Raw genomic sequence first — 15652 nt, 5'->3', positions numbered from 1 at the left:
TGTAGACCAGGCTGGCCTCGAACTTAGAAATCCACCTGCCTCTGCCTTCCAAGTGCTGGGATTGAAGGTGTGCGCCACCACCGCCTGGCTAGTTCTCTTTTCTAGAATACTTTTTCCCCTGTATCCTGTCAGCTGCTTCTTGGTTGTTTCTGCAAGCCCAAAGAGAAAATTCCTATCTCTTATCTTAAGTTTCTTCCATGAGGGCTTTTCATGACAAAAGTCTTTAGCTCCTTTCTTTCACCCTTGGCAGACTAAACTAGGTCACTGTCATGGTGGGAGTGGGAGTCGCTTTAAGCCTAGTCAGTACCCCTCCGTCCCCCAACCATCTCATTTTGTTTTTTTTTTTTTGTTGTTGTTGTTTTTTGTTTTTGTTTTTGTTTTTTTGGATTTTTGAGGCAAGGTTTCTCTGTATAGCCCTGGCTGTCCTGGAACTCACTTTGTAGACCAGGCTGGCCTAGAACTCAGAAATCCGCCTGCCTCTGACTCTCCCCAGTGCTGGGATTAAAGGTGTGCGCCACCACGCCTGGCAGCCATCGCATTTTGGTGGTGGGGTAGCTCAAGGCTATCTAAGTGATGTTGCTTGGGATCCTAGAAGAAAGACCAGAAGACCTCTCCCAAGCAACTTACCTTAAAATGTGCAGGAACATTTTATTCTTTAGCATTTTTTAGACTTATTTAGTTTATGTACATGAGTACACTATAGCTGTTTTCAGATACACCAGAGGATGGTATTGGATCCCATTAAAGATGGCTGTGAGCCACCATGTGGTTGCTAGGAATTGAACTCAGGACCTATGGAAGAACAGTCAGTGCTCTTAACAGCTGAGGCATCTCTCCAGCCCCCTTTAGCATTCTTATCTATTGAGACTTTTAGGGACACATCTAACTGCCTCTGATATCCATTTACGTTTTTATATTTTGCTAACAATTAGGTTTTCTTTGTATAATAATCACATATATCTGTATCTGTGTCTAGGCATGAGCACCATAGCACATTCATTGAAGTTAGAGAATAACTTATGGGGGTCAGGTTTCTCTACCATGTGTGTTATATTGAACTCAGGTCATAAGTCTTAGTGACAAGTACCCTTACCCCCTGAGCCATCTTGACAGCTCATAGTTCAGCTTGGTGAGACTGTTTTAGTTTCTCTTTGCTCTCTACAGATTCATTGATTCTTTATGATATGAACCGACAATTTAAAGATTAATGGGAGAAAAACTAACAAATTCATTAACTTGCATATGTATACTATCTTTTGAGACTCAAAGAAAGGGCCAGATGGTTGACATCTTTTGAGCTACAGAAAGAGCAGCTTGCGATACCTGTCAGGGAGGTGGTGACAGGTTATGAGAGGAGAAAAAGAAGAAATAAATTGTGAACAGATGTTGTCTTACTATAGAGTTGATTTGTCAGGTCCCACTCATCAGAAGTCTGTCATCCTGCGGCAGTCTTTTGACAGGGATAATTTGATAGGATCTTTATTAGATGTAAAGAAGCCAGATAAGGGGTCCCCTGAGGAATCCTGCTTATATAGTGATATAGTTGTCTTATATTGTACAGACCTGCTTCCTAGTCCTCTGTCTGCAGTCCTTCTGAATACCATCTTATAGTATGCTAAAGAAGTATATTTTGAGCCGGGCGTGGTGGCGCATGCCTTTAATCCTAACACTCGGGAGGCAGAGGCAGGCAGATTTCTAAGTTTGAGGCCAGCCTGGTCTACAAAGTGAGTTCCAGGACAGCCAGGGCTACACAGAGAAACCCTGTCTCGAAAAACCAAAAAAAAAAAAAAGAAGTATATTTTGGTAATGGCGAGATGGCTTAGTGGGTAAAGGCACCTGTCACCAAGCTGTAAACCTGAGTTTGATCCTTGGAATCCACGTGGTGGGAGAGCCGATTCCTTCACGTTATCTCCTGATAACTTGATACCACTACATATATGTGCTTCAGTGTGTGCTTGCATGAACATGTCTACTCATACAAAAATAAATAATGGATGTAAAAATAATTAAAAGAATTGTATTTTGAGGTAGATCATTTTGCCAGCCTGTATTTTCTCAGTATTATAAGTGAAGAACCTGAGGAACAGAGACTGGATGGCTTAAATGACTCCAGTTGGGCTGCTGAGCTGGGATGATAAACCCTTAATTGATCCTAAGTTTTTGGCACTGTCTCATCCTAGGATCTGTCCACTTAAGAGGACCACAAGGACATATAGAATAAAGCTTTACTTCCTGGATCCACCATCTCTGAAGAGGCATGGCTTTGAGGACAGGCCTATACTTTTGGGTAGAATTAATTTTTTTTTTCATCGTAAACTACATGACATCTGCAGAGAAAAGATAGCAAGTCTCCTCTTAGCTTTACCCAGAGTAGACTTATTTCTCATATCTTGTCTGGTCATTAACCTTTGGCTATTTTTAGACTGGACAACTTGCAAGTCCCATGGAACCTATTCCAGAGGGATTGTCAGACACAAAATATAGGAAGTTTGATTTTTCTGTCTGTTTCTTTCAGTCCTCCCCCTCCCCCCAATCTGTCATACCCTGTTTTTCTCCTAGGATTTGCTACAGAGCCTTTTTGTACACTAAGTGATTGCCTGCCTGGTCACAGAGGTATATCATTAGTCTTTGCCTTTTTATTTAATTCTTAAAAATTATTCGTTGTCATTGTGTGTACATATAATGTGTGTGTGGGTGCCTGTGCTGTGGAGCGTGTGTAGAGGTCAGAGGACAGCACTGTGGAGATGGTTCTCTTCTACCTTTCCATGGGTTCTGGGGATCAAACTCAGCTTTTCCAGGCTTGCCACAGGTACTTCACCAGCTGAGCCATCTAGCTCTCCCCTCCCCCCATTATTTTTATTTTAAGACACAGTTTTACTCTATCCTAGGCTGGCCCAGAACTCAGTTTTCGTAGTCTTAAGTTGGCCTAGAACTCAGTCTTCCAGCTTAGCTTTTTAGTGCTGATACTGCAGACGTGAGCCACCATATATAGATCTGATTGAATCGTGTTACGTGCCACAGGCTTACCTCATAGTTTTGAGTCTCCTGCCTTGGCATGGGTAATTCCCTTTTCTTTTGTCTATTCTGTTTTCCCACCCCATGCCCCCTCCTCATTCCCTTTCCATGTAGGTACTTTTACCAAGAGAGATAGGGGGCTGGAGAGATTGCTCTGTGGTTAAGAGCTCTTGCTGCTCTCAGTGGACCTGAGTTCAGTTCCTAGCAATCACATCCGGCAGCTCAGGACCTTGGTACTCATGGGCACCTCCATACACGTGGATGTGTGTACACGCACACACACATACACACACACACACAGAGATATAGATTCTTTTTTTTTTTTTTTTTGGTTTTTCAAGACAGGGTTTCTCTGTATAGCCCTGGCTGTCCTGGAACTCACTCTGTAGACCAGGCTGGCCTCGAANGCCCTGGCTGTCCTGGAACTCACTCTGTAGACCAGGCTGGCCTCGAACTCAGAAATCCACCTGCCTCTGCCTCCCGAGTGCTGGGATTAAAGGCATGCACCACCACGCCCGGCTGAGATATAGATTCTTAAAAAAGAAAGAAAAGGATTCATCAGGCAAATTATGGGAATTACTCAGTTAAAGTAGACCCAGGACTAACTCCTGTTTTTGAATCTCTGGTTCAGTATCATTTCTACAGTACTATGTCAGTTGTGACTGTAGTTCTAGTGAGTGAACTGTCTTTAAAGTTACTGGGAAAAGTACAAGAAACACCTGAAACTTGGACAAGCATTAACTGTGTTAGATTGCTTGGAAAACTTTTTTTTTAGACTGTCATGATTATGTTCTTCTTTGAGATACATACTTGAAGATAATGCCCCCCAGCTTTGGTAAAGGCCAGAAAGAATAGGGCCCAATCTGAGTTATGACAGAAAATTGTGTGATCAAGGACAACCTCTGCTTCTCCCTTTCAAGTACTTAAGTACCTGCTTAGTCAGCCGAGATTGGTTAAGTCCAGGGTGGCAGGGTCAAAGATTATTAGAAATTCAGATAGATTGTTGATTACAAAGAAGTATTTGTTTCACATATTTATAAGTACAAATATATTTTTTACATAATTTACAACTGTTTTGTCCAGCATTGGTCTTATTCAATATTTAATTATTTGATTAGAGAGTTTTTCTTTCACCTAGCTATTCTCAACATTGGCTAACCTGATACTGATAATAATAAAAGAGTCACCTGTGTATGGGGCACATGCCCTGTCGGCCCTTCGGAAGCTGTTGCAGGAGGAATACCGTGAGTTTGAGACCAGCCTGGGTACCAACTGGAGCCACCCTGAAAAAGCCAAGGCAACCAAACAACTAACCAACCAGCCAGCCAAAGGGAGAGAATGCCAAAACAAAGTAGCCACTTTTAAATTCTGGATAGAACATTTATTTTGTACTTAAATATATGCATGTGAGTACAGATGCCCAGAGAGGCCCGAAGAGGGTCTTAGATCCTCTGGAGCAGGAGTTACGGGTGGATAATGTACCTAAGTGTGGAAGATTGGGACTGAGCTGGGTCCTTTGCAAAAGTGGTACGTGCTTTCAACCACAGAGCCATTTTTCAGCCCTAGCCTTTATCTAATCTTAAATAGAAAAGCAGAAAATTATGTCTACATAGTTAATGTCATTGTCACTTAGAATAATTCACATAGTGCAAACCTAATAGTGCAGTTATGTTTTTGCTGTGTACTATTGCATGGGAGTGCCCTGCACACTGAGCCTGTCTTTCTTTTTTTTTCTTTTCTTTTCTTTTTGGTTTTTGGAGACAGGGTTTCTCTGTATAGCTCTGGCTGTCCTGGAACTCACTTTGTAGACCAGGCTGGCCTCAAACTCAGAAATCCGACTGCCTCTGCCTCCTGAGTGCTGGGATTAAAGGCGTGCACCACCACACCCAGCTCCTGTTTTTCCTTTGTCAAATCAATAAGCTAAAGCTCAGTTGGGGCCATGCTGAGCCCCTGTTTTCTTTATTTTACTCAGAAGAATTTACATGCTAAGCTTATTTGGCAGTAGTATCTCATGACTTAGGAAATAATTCTGAGAGATTGGGGCCCCAGAGATGGAACACAGCAGTCTGAGGATCACATGCTCCACCCGTAGGGCTGCATCTATTAGTGTAGACTACAGCGCCTCTGATATTCTGATGATAACTCCTGCTTGATTTCCTTAACTTTTAAATGATTCTTTGAAAAAGTTTCTATATTCTCTGAAAGTTGATCTTATCTTCTGCAGTCCATCTCTCTACCTCTCCTCAGTGCCGCCAGTACATCTCCTTCCAACTTCCTGTCTTACTTTTTCTTTTTAAATAACTGATTCGAATTAATGTTGCCCACATATCCAAGGGTATAGTGTCATTTACTGGGGCTGGGGCAAGCTTTGAGCGGCCATCACCCTTAGGAAAAATGACTCTAATTTTTCACCAGCCGTCAGGAGCCGCTCTCACCTCCATGCTGGAGTTGTGTATTTGTTTTACATGGTTTGATCCTGTGTAGGTCTTGTGTAACCATAGCTGCTGTGAGTTTGTGTGTGCAATAGCCATGCCAAGTCTAGGGGACAGTATTTTACAGCAGCTCTCCCATCCTCAGACCCTTACACTCTGTCTGCTCTTGCTTTGATGTTCTTGGAGCTTTGCAGGGGTCTGGGAGTGGTAGTTAATAAGTATGTCCCAATTGTGTCTGAGCACTCATATTGACTGCCTGTTCTCTTGTTACCTATTCTCTACACTTTGGAAGTTTGTGTCTGGGTCTGCAGTAACAGTTACCCTCTTCAGTAAGAGAATTCTCTGACCCAGTTGAGAATAGCACAGGTTGTGGATACATGGTTAGAGTGCGGTTTGACAAATGGCCATTTAGTAAAGCAACACAGATAGGTTCTCTTGTAGGGCTTATGACCTCACTAGTTATGGATTCTGACTGTAATAGTAACCTCTCTTGTGTGTGTAACAGATCTCAGATCTAATCAAGAGAATAGGTGGTTATACCATGAGCAGTCTTGACACGCAGGTTATACCATGACAGCTGCACCAGTGGGTACATTGTCCCTAGCAGGTTTGTATTCTAGCATTCAGGGTTCAGAACATTACTGATGTCTCTTCTCCTCTAGCACGTTTTAGCATCATGAAAGCTAGCTGGTATGGAGAGAGCTTCCTGATGAATTCAAGATTGATTTTCATGTCCCAGAACTGAGGTGTGAGGTGTCTTCAGCAATTAGGTATTACCAGCTAGTTACGGTGGGCAGCCAGGAGCAAAAGCAATAGTTGGTATTGTTTTGGGTGCTTCTGGGGCCACCTGGCCAGTAACTCATTGGGAGGTAATTTGTGCATGATACAGCTATTTCATTTAATAACTCTTCTTTTGTGAGTAGTCTTATTCACCCATGTTGGGGGGGTACTGTCATTCAAACTTCTTTTTTTAAAGAAAAAATTAAATGTATTTTAATTAGCTTACAAAATAATGGGGTTTCATGATGCTTCTTCATCCATTCTTACTTTTGATTAACCTACCCCCTGCACTCCCATCCCCTCTTCAACCTTTAGCTACTTGTTCTACCCCTCCCTTGTTCATATCTCGTGTTCTTTTGTCTCATGTGATATCAGTATTTGAGATATAATGCATAGCTTATAATACATATAAAGTCCTTTGGGTATGTATATCTAGAAATGGTTTAGTTGGGTCGTATGGTGTACTGGCTAGTTTTGTGTCAACTTGACACAGGCTGGAGTTATCCCAGAGAAAGGAGCTTCAGTTGGGGAAGTGCCTCCACGAGATCCAGCTGTAAGGCATTTTCTCAATTAGTGATCAAGTGGGGAGGTCCCCTTGTGGGTGGTACCATCTCTGGGCTGGTAGTCTTAGTTCTATAAGAGAGCAGGCTGAGTAAGTCTGGGGAAGCAAGCCAGTAAAGCTAGCCATGGCTTCTGCATCAGCTCCTGCTCCCTGACCTGCTTGAGTTCCAGTCCTGACTTCTTTCAGCTATGAACAGCAATGTGGAAATGTAAACTGAATAAACCCTTTCCTCTCCAACTGCTTCTTGGTCATGATGTTTGTGCAGGAATAGAAACCCTAAGACATATGGTTCTGTTTTTTAATACTTGATTTTTATTTTTCCTCTGTTTTTAGAGAACTTTGGTTTTAGAGATCTATGAAGACATGTTTGAGAAAGACTGCGAGAGGCTGTGTGGACTTTTAGCTTTCTCTCATGAAACAGAATTACTTCTTGGGACTGAGGGACAGGAGTTGCTTAGCACTGTTTCTGTTGTTCTGCTCCCTGTGATACTGTTTGTGGGTCAGTTTTTTCTCAGCCTTGAGGAAGGTTGTGTTATGGTTCTGCTAGACCCACAGGAGAGTTGTGAGGTTTGGACACAGAACTTAACCTTTTTAGCTTTGACCTCCGGGGAGTCTGTGGAGGAGAGTCAAACCAAAGAACTTTAATAAGAATCCTGGTCTTCAAGAATTTAACCTTCTTGTTTCTACTCTTCCTTCTCTCGATCCCCTTCCTCCTTCTACTCCCACCCCCTTAGCTGAGTCCCGTTAATTAAAAATAAGGGGCTTGAGAGAGGGCTCATTAAGAGCACTGGAGCAGAGCTCTATTCCCAGCACCTACATAGTGGATAACTCCAGTTTAAAGGAATCCAGTGTCCTTATCTGGCTTCTAAGAACACTGCATGTAAGTGGTAGACAGACATTAATACAGGCAAAACACTTACACACATAAAATAAAAATACATTAAAAAAAAATCAGAAAGCACTTGCTCTTAAAGAGGACCCAAGTTCAAATCCCAGTATTAATGTTGCTCGCAGTCACATGGAATTCTAGCTTCAGAGATTGGGATACTTCTGTTTTTGCTGGCACCAGCATGAATGTGCACACATATGGCATCAAAAGTAATAAAAATAATTATTTAAAATTTTATTTATTTATTTATTTATTTATTTATTGTTTATTTTTTCGAGACAGGGTTTCTCTGTATAGCCCTGGCTNTCCTGGAACTCACTTTGTAGACCAGGCTGGCCTCGAACTCAGAAATCNGCCTGCCTCTGCCTCCCGAGTGCTGGGATTAAAGGTGTGTGCCACCACCCCCGGCTCTAAAATTTATTTATTGACTCACCTGATGTGGGTCCCAGAAACTGAACTGGGTTTCCCTGGAAGAACAGCAAGTGCTCTTAACCACTGAGCCATCTCTCTAGTTCTAAGAATAATTTTCTTTAGGAAACTAGTTTATTTGGAGCCAAACTGTTAAGTAACTTTCTGGGTATTTGTTTAAAAGACAGCATCAGGATTTTTGGAGTCATGAATTCCTGAGAACTTTAGATTCTGAACAGTAGTTTCCTGAGTGGTGGGGCTGTAAAGGATGAGTAGCAGGGCCTGCAAGGTTCTTGGTTCCTGGCCTCACCTGCACTATCAACTCCATACCAGAGGAGCTCCTGAACTTAGCAGTTGTTTTCTGTTTTTACTTAAGAGGTATATTTATTTATTTATTTGGTTATATATTTCACGTGTGTGTAGTGATGGTGGAGGGCTGTGCCACAGGACACTTATGAAGATCAGTACACATAGCTCTCTCTAACCACATGTCTCTGAATTAGAATTTAGGTTAAGTTCTCTGGCTTGCTGCAGGCATCTCTCTGGGCTGGGTAGAGTTCTTGAAAGGGGACGTGGAGTGATCCTGTGAAGGCTCTTTAGTGGCAGGGGCTTTTTTAAGGCGCTCTGTCGGGACACTTTTTAAATAGGGAGAAAAGCATGATATCAAGTGTTAGCATTGAGAATCCCAGTCAGCTGAGGCACTGCGATTGTCTGCATTGCATGGATTGTTCTTCTCATCTGCAGGGTCCCTGGGAGTTGAGCAGTAACTAACTGTTGGCTTTTCTCTTCCTGTTGTAGGTGCAGGCTATCATTCGGAATCCAAAGCCAAGGAATATAAACATGTATGCAAACGAGCTTGTCAGAAGGTATGAGCAGAGTGAGCATAATGCTTGGGATTGTACGCACGAAACAGTACCTTGAGATTCCAAGTTTTCAATTTCATTCCTAGTGAGGTCTGGCTGGGTCCCAAAGTTATTTTACTCATATTTGTTGGGCCTCAGTCCTCCTTGGTCTGTGTTTTTATTTATTGAATGATATTTAGCTTCTTTTGTAGTTATGGGTACATGTAGCCTTTTAACATTTAATGTCCTGTGCCGGGCAGTGGTGGCGCATGCCTTTGATCCCAGCCCTTGGGAGGCAGAGGCAGGCGGATTTCTGAGTTTGAGGCCAGCCTGGTCTACAGAGTGAGTTCAAGGACAGCCAAGTCTACACAGAGAAACCCTTTCTCAGAAAAACCAAAATCAAAACAAAATGGATTTACCCCCCCTTTTGAGTCTTTTGAGGCAGGGTTTCACTTTGAAGCCCTTGCCTGGATCTCATCTGCCTTTGCCTCCCTGTGAAAAAATGCTCAATGTGTTTTCTGATGGGAAATCATTTAAAAAAGACAAAGGAAGGAAGGAAGGAAAGAAGGAAGGAAGGAAGAAAGAAAGAGAGAAGGAAGAAAACAAAAGAACAAGCTTTTCTCAGATGATCTTGAAGCCCAGGTGGAACTTGAATTCGGAACTCATGTTTTCTTCTTGCCTTATCCTCATACCTGAGATTAAAGTTACAGTTTTGAACTGAAGCTCTTTTAGTATCAAAAAACAAACAGAACTTTTTAAATGTATAAACATATTCCATAAACTGATTAGGAACTTCTCTGACCTTTATATGGTATATAACTACAGAATATAACAGTTGCCTGTATGATTAGTTTTAAGCTGAAGCCAGTGTCAGGACAGAAAAAGGTTAACAAGTTGGTAAAATGGCAAAGGCCCTGGTTACAAGGGCTTGACTTGTTGGCCTGATAGGAGCAGGCTTCTGGGGACTTGCTCAGGACGAGTGAAAGATATGGAGCAGGATCTCACATGCTGGTGTTTCTTAAGCTTTTTGATATTTTAAACCTCTAAAAAATGTTAAATTAACAAATTCCTTAATTTTTTTATTCTTAGTATCATTACTATAATTTACAGAGCAATATATTTGATGTAATGAAAAGAAAAATCAAAGCTATAACATAAAAAATACCTCAGGAATGTTTATCTAATTGACATCGTTGCATTGATCAGTAGTGGTATTTTTTGCAAACTGTGACTATGATAGTCCTTAAAAAGAAGGATTTCCTGCTTAAGCTGTAAGAACTTTTCTGACTGTGGATCATTGTTCCTTCTGTGACAAATTTTTACAGTTCCTCTAGTGCATTTGGAACAACTGTCTCAAAGTAACCTACAGCTTTCCTGACATCTTGTTCTCTCTCCTGCTAAGAACTGTAGTCTGTTTGTGTCTTATTTTAAAATCTTCTGGTACCATATCCACCATTTCTACCATCAGATCCAAAGTTACCACCATAGGGACTACCTGAGCTTCTTCTATCAAGATTGTCCCCCTTCATGGGTCCATAGTTTGATTGCTACTGTCCATTATAATTTCTAAAGTCATTATAGTTTCTGTCATCATTATTATTTTCATTAAAATTTCCTTCTTCATTGTAACCATTATATATTAATAAAGATATTCCAATAAAATATATCACAAATTTAAAAATATCCTATGGCTTTATATATTTGATTATAATTCTTTGAAGTTCCTTTTGTAATATCAAAGTAATTTATCTTTTTTTTTTCTTTTTTCGAGATAGGGGTTCTCTGTATAGCCATGGCTGTCCTGGAACTCACTTTGTAGACCAGGCTGGCCTTGAACTCAGAAATCCGCCTGCCTCTGCCTTCTGAGTGCCACCACAGCCTGGCCTTTTTTTTTTTTTTTTTTTTTTTTTTTTTTTTTTTTTTTTTTTTTTTTTTTTTTTTTTTTTTTTTTTTTTTTTTTTTTTGGTAAATTATCTTTTTTAAAGAATGAAGTCCTAGAGCATAGCCATAATTTTTAGAAGACAAAACCAATTTTCAATTAAAAAAAAAAAACAGCTTAAATAATCCAGTGTTTCTAAGATCAGTATCAAGTACATCATTTTGTTGTTACAAAGTTTGGTTGCCAGCAAGAGAAGTTCTTGTATAGGAACACATGAAGGTGCAGCTTTAATACCTCATTAAAGAAACATTGCGGGCTGGTGAGATGGCTCAGTGGGTAAGAGCACTGACTGCTTTTCCGAAGGTCCATAGTCCAGCAACCACATGGTGGCTCACAACCATCTTTAACAAGATCTGACTCCCTCTTCTGGAGTGTCTGAAGACAGCTACAGTGTCCTTACATATAATAAATAAATAAATTTAAAAAAAAAAAGGATCATTGTTTTTTTTTTATGTTTACTTATTTATTTTATGTATACAAGTACACTGTAGCTATACAGATGGTTGTGGGCCTTCATGTAGTTGTTGGGAATTGAATTTTAGGACTTCTGCTTGCTCTGGTCAATCCCATTTCCTCCAGTCAACTCTGCTCACTTAGTCCCTGCTCGCTCCAGTCCAAAGATTTATTTATTATTATACATAGGTACACTGTAGATGTTTTCAGATACTCCAGAAGAGGGCGTCAGATCTCATTACGTCAGATCTCATTACGGTTGGTTGTGAGCCACCATGTGGTTGCTGGGATTTGAACTCAGGACCTTCAGAAGAGCAGTCAGTGCTCTTACCCACTGAGCCATCTTGCCAGCCCCATTGTTTTAAATCTTATCTCTTATAAGTTGTTTTTAAGGTCAGCAACTTCAGAAAAATATCATCCTAATTTAAAAGTATCTTTGGAGACCTTGGTTAGCTCATGCTATGTGTTGTTGCCCAGAATGGCTCCCCCCTGAGTTACCAGTTTTAAGCTAACTTTTGTTAAGGATGTTACAGATTGTTTTTTAACCTTACCCAATAACTTATAAGCCAGTTATTATATAAACAAGACTTGCAGAGCATAGTAAACATACATTTTAAGAGCAGACAGAAACAAACTTGGAGTGGCCTTACACATTTATATATTTAGAATAGGCAAGACAAAATTTTTCTTACCTGTTTGAGGTGTAATTTTAAGAGAGGAGCACCTTGCCACTGCTGAACCCAGTTCTCACAGCCATCAGTTTTTCTTACCAGAGAAGCCAAGGAGCTGCTGACCCATTTAAGAACATTTTGTACAGACAAGCCATCCTTGGCAGGGCTTTTCCAGCAGTGCTAGACTCCCAGTTGTAGGCACAGGGCTCCAAGGACAGTTTATCAGTTTCTGTTGTCCCAATTCAGGCTGCTTTTTTCCCTAAAAATCCTTGAAATGAGTAAAAGTCAAGGGGGAAATGGCCAGCAGATGAAGTTTTAACAATTTTTCCTTTGAATATGAAACATAGAGCAATAATTAAGCAAATAAACACAAACTGACAGACATGGACAGATCCACGTGCCAGGGACAATCAATAGAGTTGGGAAGAATGAGAAGAGACCTAGATATCCTGCCAAAGGGACCCGGGTATCCCATAGTGAAGGAGTTAAAGATAGAGGAGAAAGGCACCACAAACAAGACAAAACTGGAAGACAGAAACAAAACTGATTTTTAGTACAGTGCTCTCTCTGACCAAGCTCAACTCCAAAGGGGTCATTGTATTCCAACAACCGAGTCAAGAGGAGTTGAAGCATCCTCTGCCCTTCAGATCCAAGGAAACTAGGTCTAGTTTTTAATATCTGCGTCTCTCCAGAATGCACCATAAACAAGACTAAAGAAACAACAACAACAAAAGGAAAAAGAAAAAGAAAAAGGAAAAAAAAAAACTGCGCAGGTTCAGAGCAAAATCTTCCTACTTCCGGAGGGCCCAGACGGCTCAGGAGTGCTCACTGTCAGTAACTGAGGGGTGCTGGAGGGTAGGGAGCTTCCAGGCCAGTGCACCAAATGTCGTGGTCTCGGATTCCCACCACAAACCATACAAACACCAATCTCAATCAGATAGGGATGGTTTGTTGGACACACACCTAATACCGAGGGAAGTGCTGCCTGGTAGCTCTGACTCAAGCCATTTAGAATAACTGTTCATATTGATCTTTAATATGATGGGTCCAATGTGAACCTTTGTAAAATTTCTTAAGATTAACAAACTTCAGAACATACAGAACATAACAGGATGTGGTTACCATAACCTTGCTCTGAGTCAAGTCATTTTTCTGTGTCAATGATTTTTTTTTTTTTTTTTTTTTTTGGTTTTTCGAGACAGGGTTTCTCTGTGTAGCCCTGATTGTCCTGGAACTCACTTTGTAGCTATGTCTTTGATTAGCAGACATATTACAGTAATTATGAAATAGCTGACAGGCATGGAACAAAATGGCTACAGCTAAGCTGGGGAGTAGGTGGGGCAGGTCAGACCATAACATTTTGAATGCTCTGTAGAGAGAGAAGCACTTTGACTTACTACACTCCTTGTACCTAGAATTTGGTGGCTAACTTTTAGTGGTTTTAATTTGGGTAATAGTAAGAGTGATAATTAGTCTGAGTAATAAACATTACTCTTCTTAAGTCTGCGAAATGTGTACCTTAAGGCATCTGTGTTCGACTTGCAGCCCTCAGGTCACATATGGTCAGGAATGAAGCCCAACATACGTAACCACAGCTTCCTGCCGTGGTGTCAGTGTGCAGTGGAAATGTTGACCGATTGCTATGAACTCTGAGCGTCTCACATGTTTTACACCTTTGCAGAGTTTATGGTCTGTTTGAGACGCTGGTTTTCGGTGAACACTGTCTCCTCTTGGTTTCACAGGCAATTGAGAAGCTACAAGCTGGTGGTCTTGCTGCAGATGCAGTGGCTGCTGCTCTGGTGGAACTTGAGGTATTTCTTTTCTCTTTTATATTTATGTAACTTATTTGTGCATTTACATTCCTTATTTTTAAATGGCATTGTGATAGTGAGCTAGTCCGCCATAAGTCATATAACCAGTGTTTCTCACTACTATTAGCAAAGCTATATAAGATTTTGTTTTCATTGAAAACATTCCTGAGTAATAAAATAGTTGGTTAATTCTTTGTTCCTCTTGTTTTTGTAGGATTCATTGTTATAGATTCATTGGTGATAGGTATTTTCAGTAAGACACTTGACGTTGACACCTCCAAAATGAGATATATCTTTAACAAATACATGATTTCAGCTTCCTAGAAGTGTCTAAAGTGGGAAGACAGTTTTTAATCACAAATGTAACAGATGTAGGTCCCAAAGCCATATGTTGTGTGTTTTGTGAAATCAACCTTGTTCCAGTGGATTTTCAGGATAGTTCCAAGAATTTAGTCATCATTGAGAGTTGAGTTGGGAGAGAGGCTCTTGGTAGGCCATAGTGCAGGACTCTCAGTTTCTGTGACTCTGGAGTATTGATGAGTTTGAGGCCTCTGACAAGACTGGAATGTGGAGAGGAGAGATTAGTAAGGTGACAAGATTATTAGTGATGGCTATTTTCCTGGATATGAAAACTTCTTAGAGAGGAATGTTAAGACATGGAAGTGTGTAGTGATGGATGTGAAGGAGAAAGTGAGAGGTAAAGCAGACAGAGCCCCTCGTGTGGGAGTTCGTTACCTCAGGGCGTCAGTCAGACGCCTTTCCTTGGAAAAGTAGCTCGGGAGTTGACTAAGAGTCATGGCCATGTTTTCTGTACATTCCCTCTGATTTGACCATAGAGCTGCACTTTGTAGCTTTTAACTTATCTTTGTAACGTATCTAACTTCATACTAACACAATAAGGTAGATGGGAAATGTGTGTGTGTGTGTGTGTGTGTGTGTGTGTATGTGTGTGTGTGTGAGTGATGAGCATTAGTTCTGTTGAAGTCTGGCTCCTGAAACATCTTACGTTGGGAAGATGATTTCAGTCATAGCCACATGCCTCTGGGTGTATTAGAGCCTACCTACTGCTCCCAAACAGCCTGTTGACTCAGTTCTATCTGTAATAGAATAAAAATAATTCCTGCTTACAGAGTTATGAAGGTTACTACATACCAGTCACCTAGAGTACCAGATAGATTGTAGTAAAAGCACCTCATAACTGAAGCAGCTTTTATGATGAGTTCTGCAAGTATTAATGACCAGCTCACAATGGAAAGGCTTTATGAAGTGGATACAAGAAGATAAGTGATGTGAGAAGGAGGTTGATATACTCACTGCCAGATCTTCCTTTATTCAAAATACACGGTACTGTCCCTTTGTAGAAAGTGGTGCTGACGTTATCATTTATGGAGTCACTGTAGGGAAAACGTTTAAGGAGTAATACAACATATACTATTATGACAACTGTAATCATAAAATTATATAAAATTAAAATTTAAAATTTAGAGTAACTTTAATTTTTATAAGTTAAAGTTATATCATGTTGAGTATTTGATTTTTGGTACCAAAGGGTAAACTAATGCAGGCAGCTATTGTGGGTCAGTGCTTAGAGCTATTGACAGTGGTAGATACAGATACCTACAGGGGCTGCTGCCAAAGGTGATCAGCAATTAGAGAAGTTACTCAGCAGACTTTTATCTGAGGGAACAAAGCTTAATTTACTGTTGATGGCCCTCCCTATGGCCAGTGGAAAAACTGTGAACTCTTGACTCCTTGGACTGGTAAGAAAGAGGAGGAAAGAAATAAAATTCTCATTCTCTCTCTCTCTCTCTCTCTCTCTCTCTCTCTCTCTCTCTCTCTCTCTCACACAC

At 40.7% G+C, this 15652-nt stretch overlaps 1 protein-coding gene across 4 annotated transcripts in view; it reads left to right on the top strand.

The window, feature by feature from the left end:
* Positions 1-15652, top strand: part of Tasp1 (taspase 1) — a 232291-nt gene that overhangs the window by 11365 nt on the left and 205274 nt on the right. For all 4 annotated transcript variants that reach the window (XR_003843524.1, XM_029537039.1, XM_029537038.1 and 1 more), the window contains exons 3-4: positions 8885-8952; positions 13734-13802. Coding sequence is in view for 3 of the 4 variants with exons in the window: in XM_029537039.1 (XP_029392899.1) it covers positions 8885-8952; positions 13734-13802 (137 nt within the window). In the remaining variant the exon portion in view is untranslated. The remainder of the gene's footprint in view (positions 1-8884; positions 8953-13733; positions 13803-15652) is intronic.

Source organism: Mus pahari, chromosome 3, assembly GCF_900095145.1.
Source record: "Mus pahari chromosome 3, PAHARI_EIJ_v1.1, whole genome shotgun sequence".
NCBI classification, from domain to species: domain Eukaryota; kingdom Metazoa; phylum Chordata; class Mammalia; order Rodentia; family Muridae; genus Mus; species Mus pahari.
Note: the sequence above shows the minus strand (reverse complement) of the source record. Positions and strands in the feature narration are given on the sequence as shown.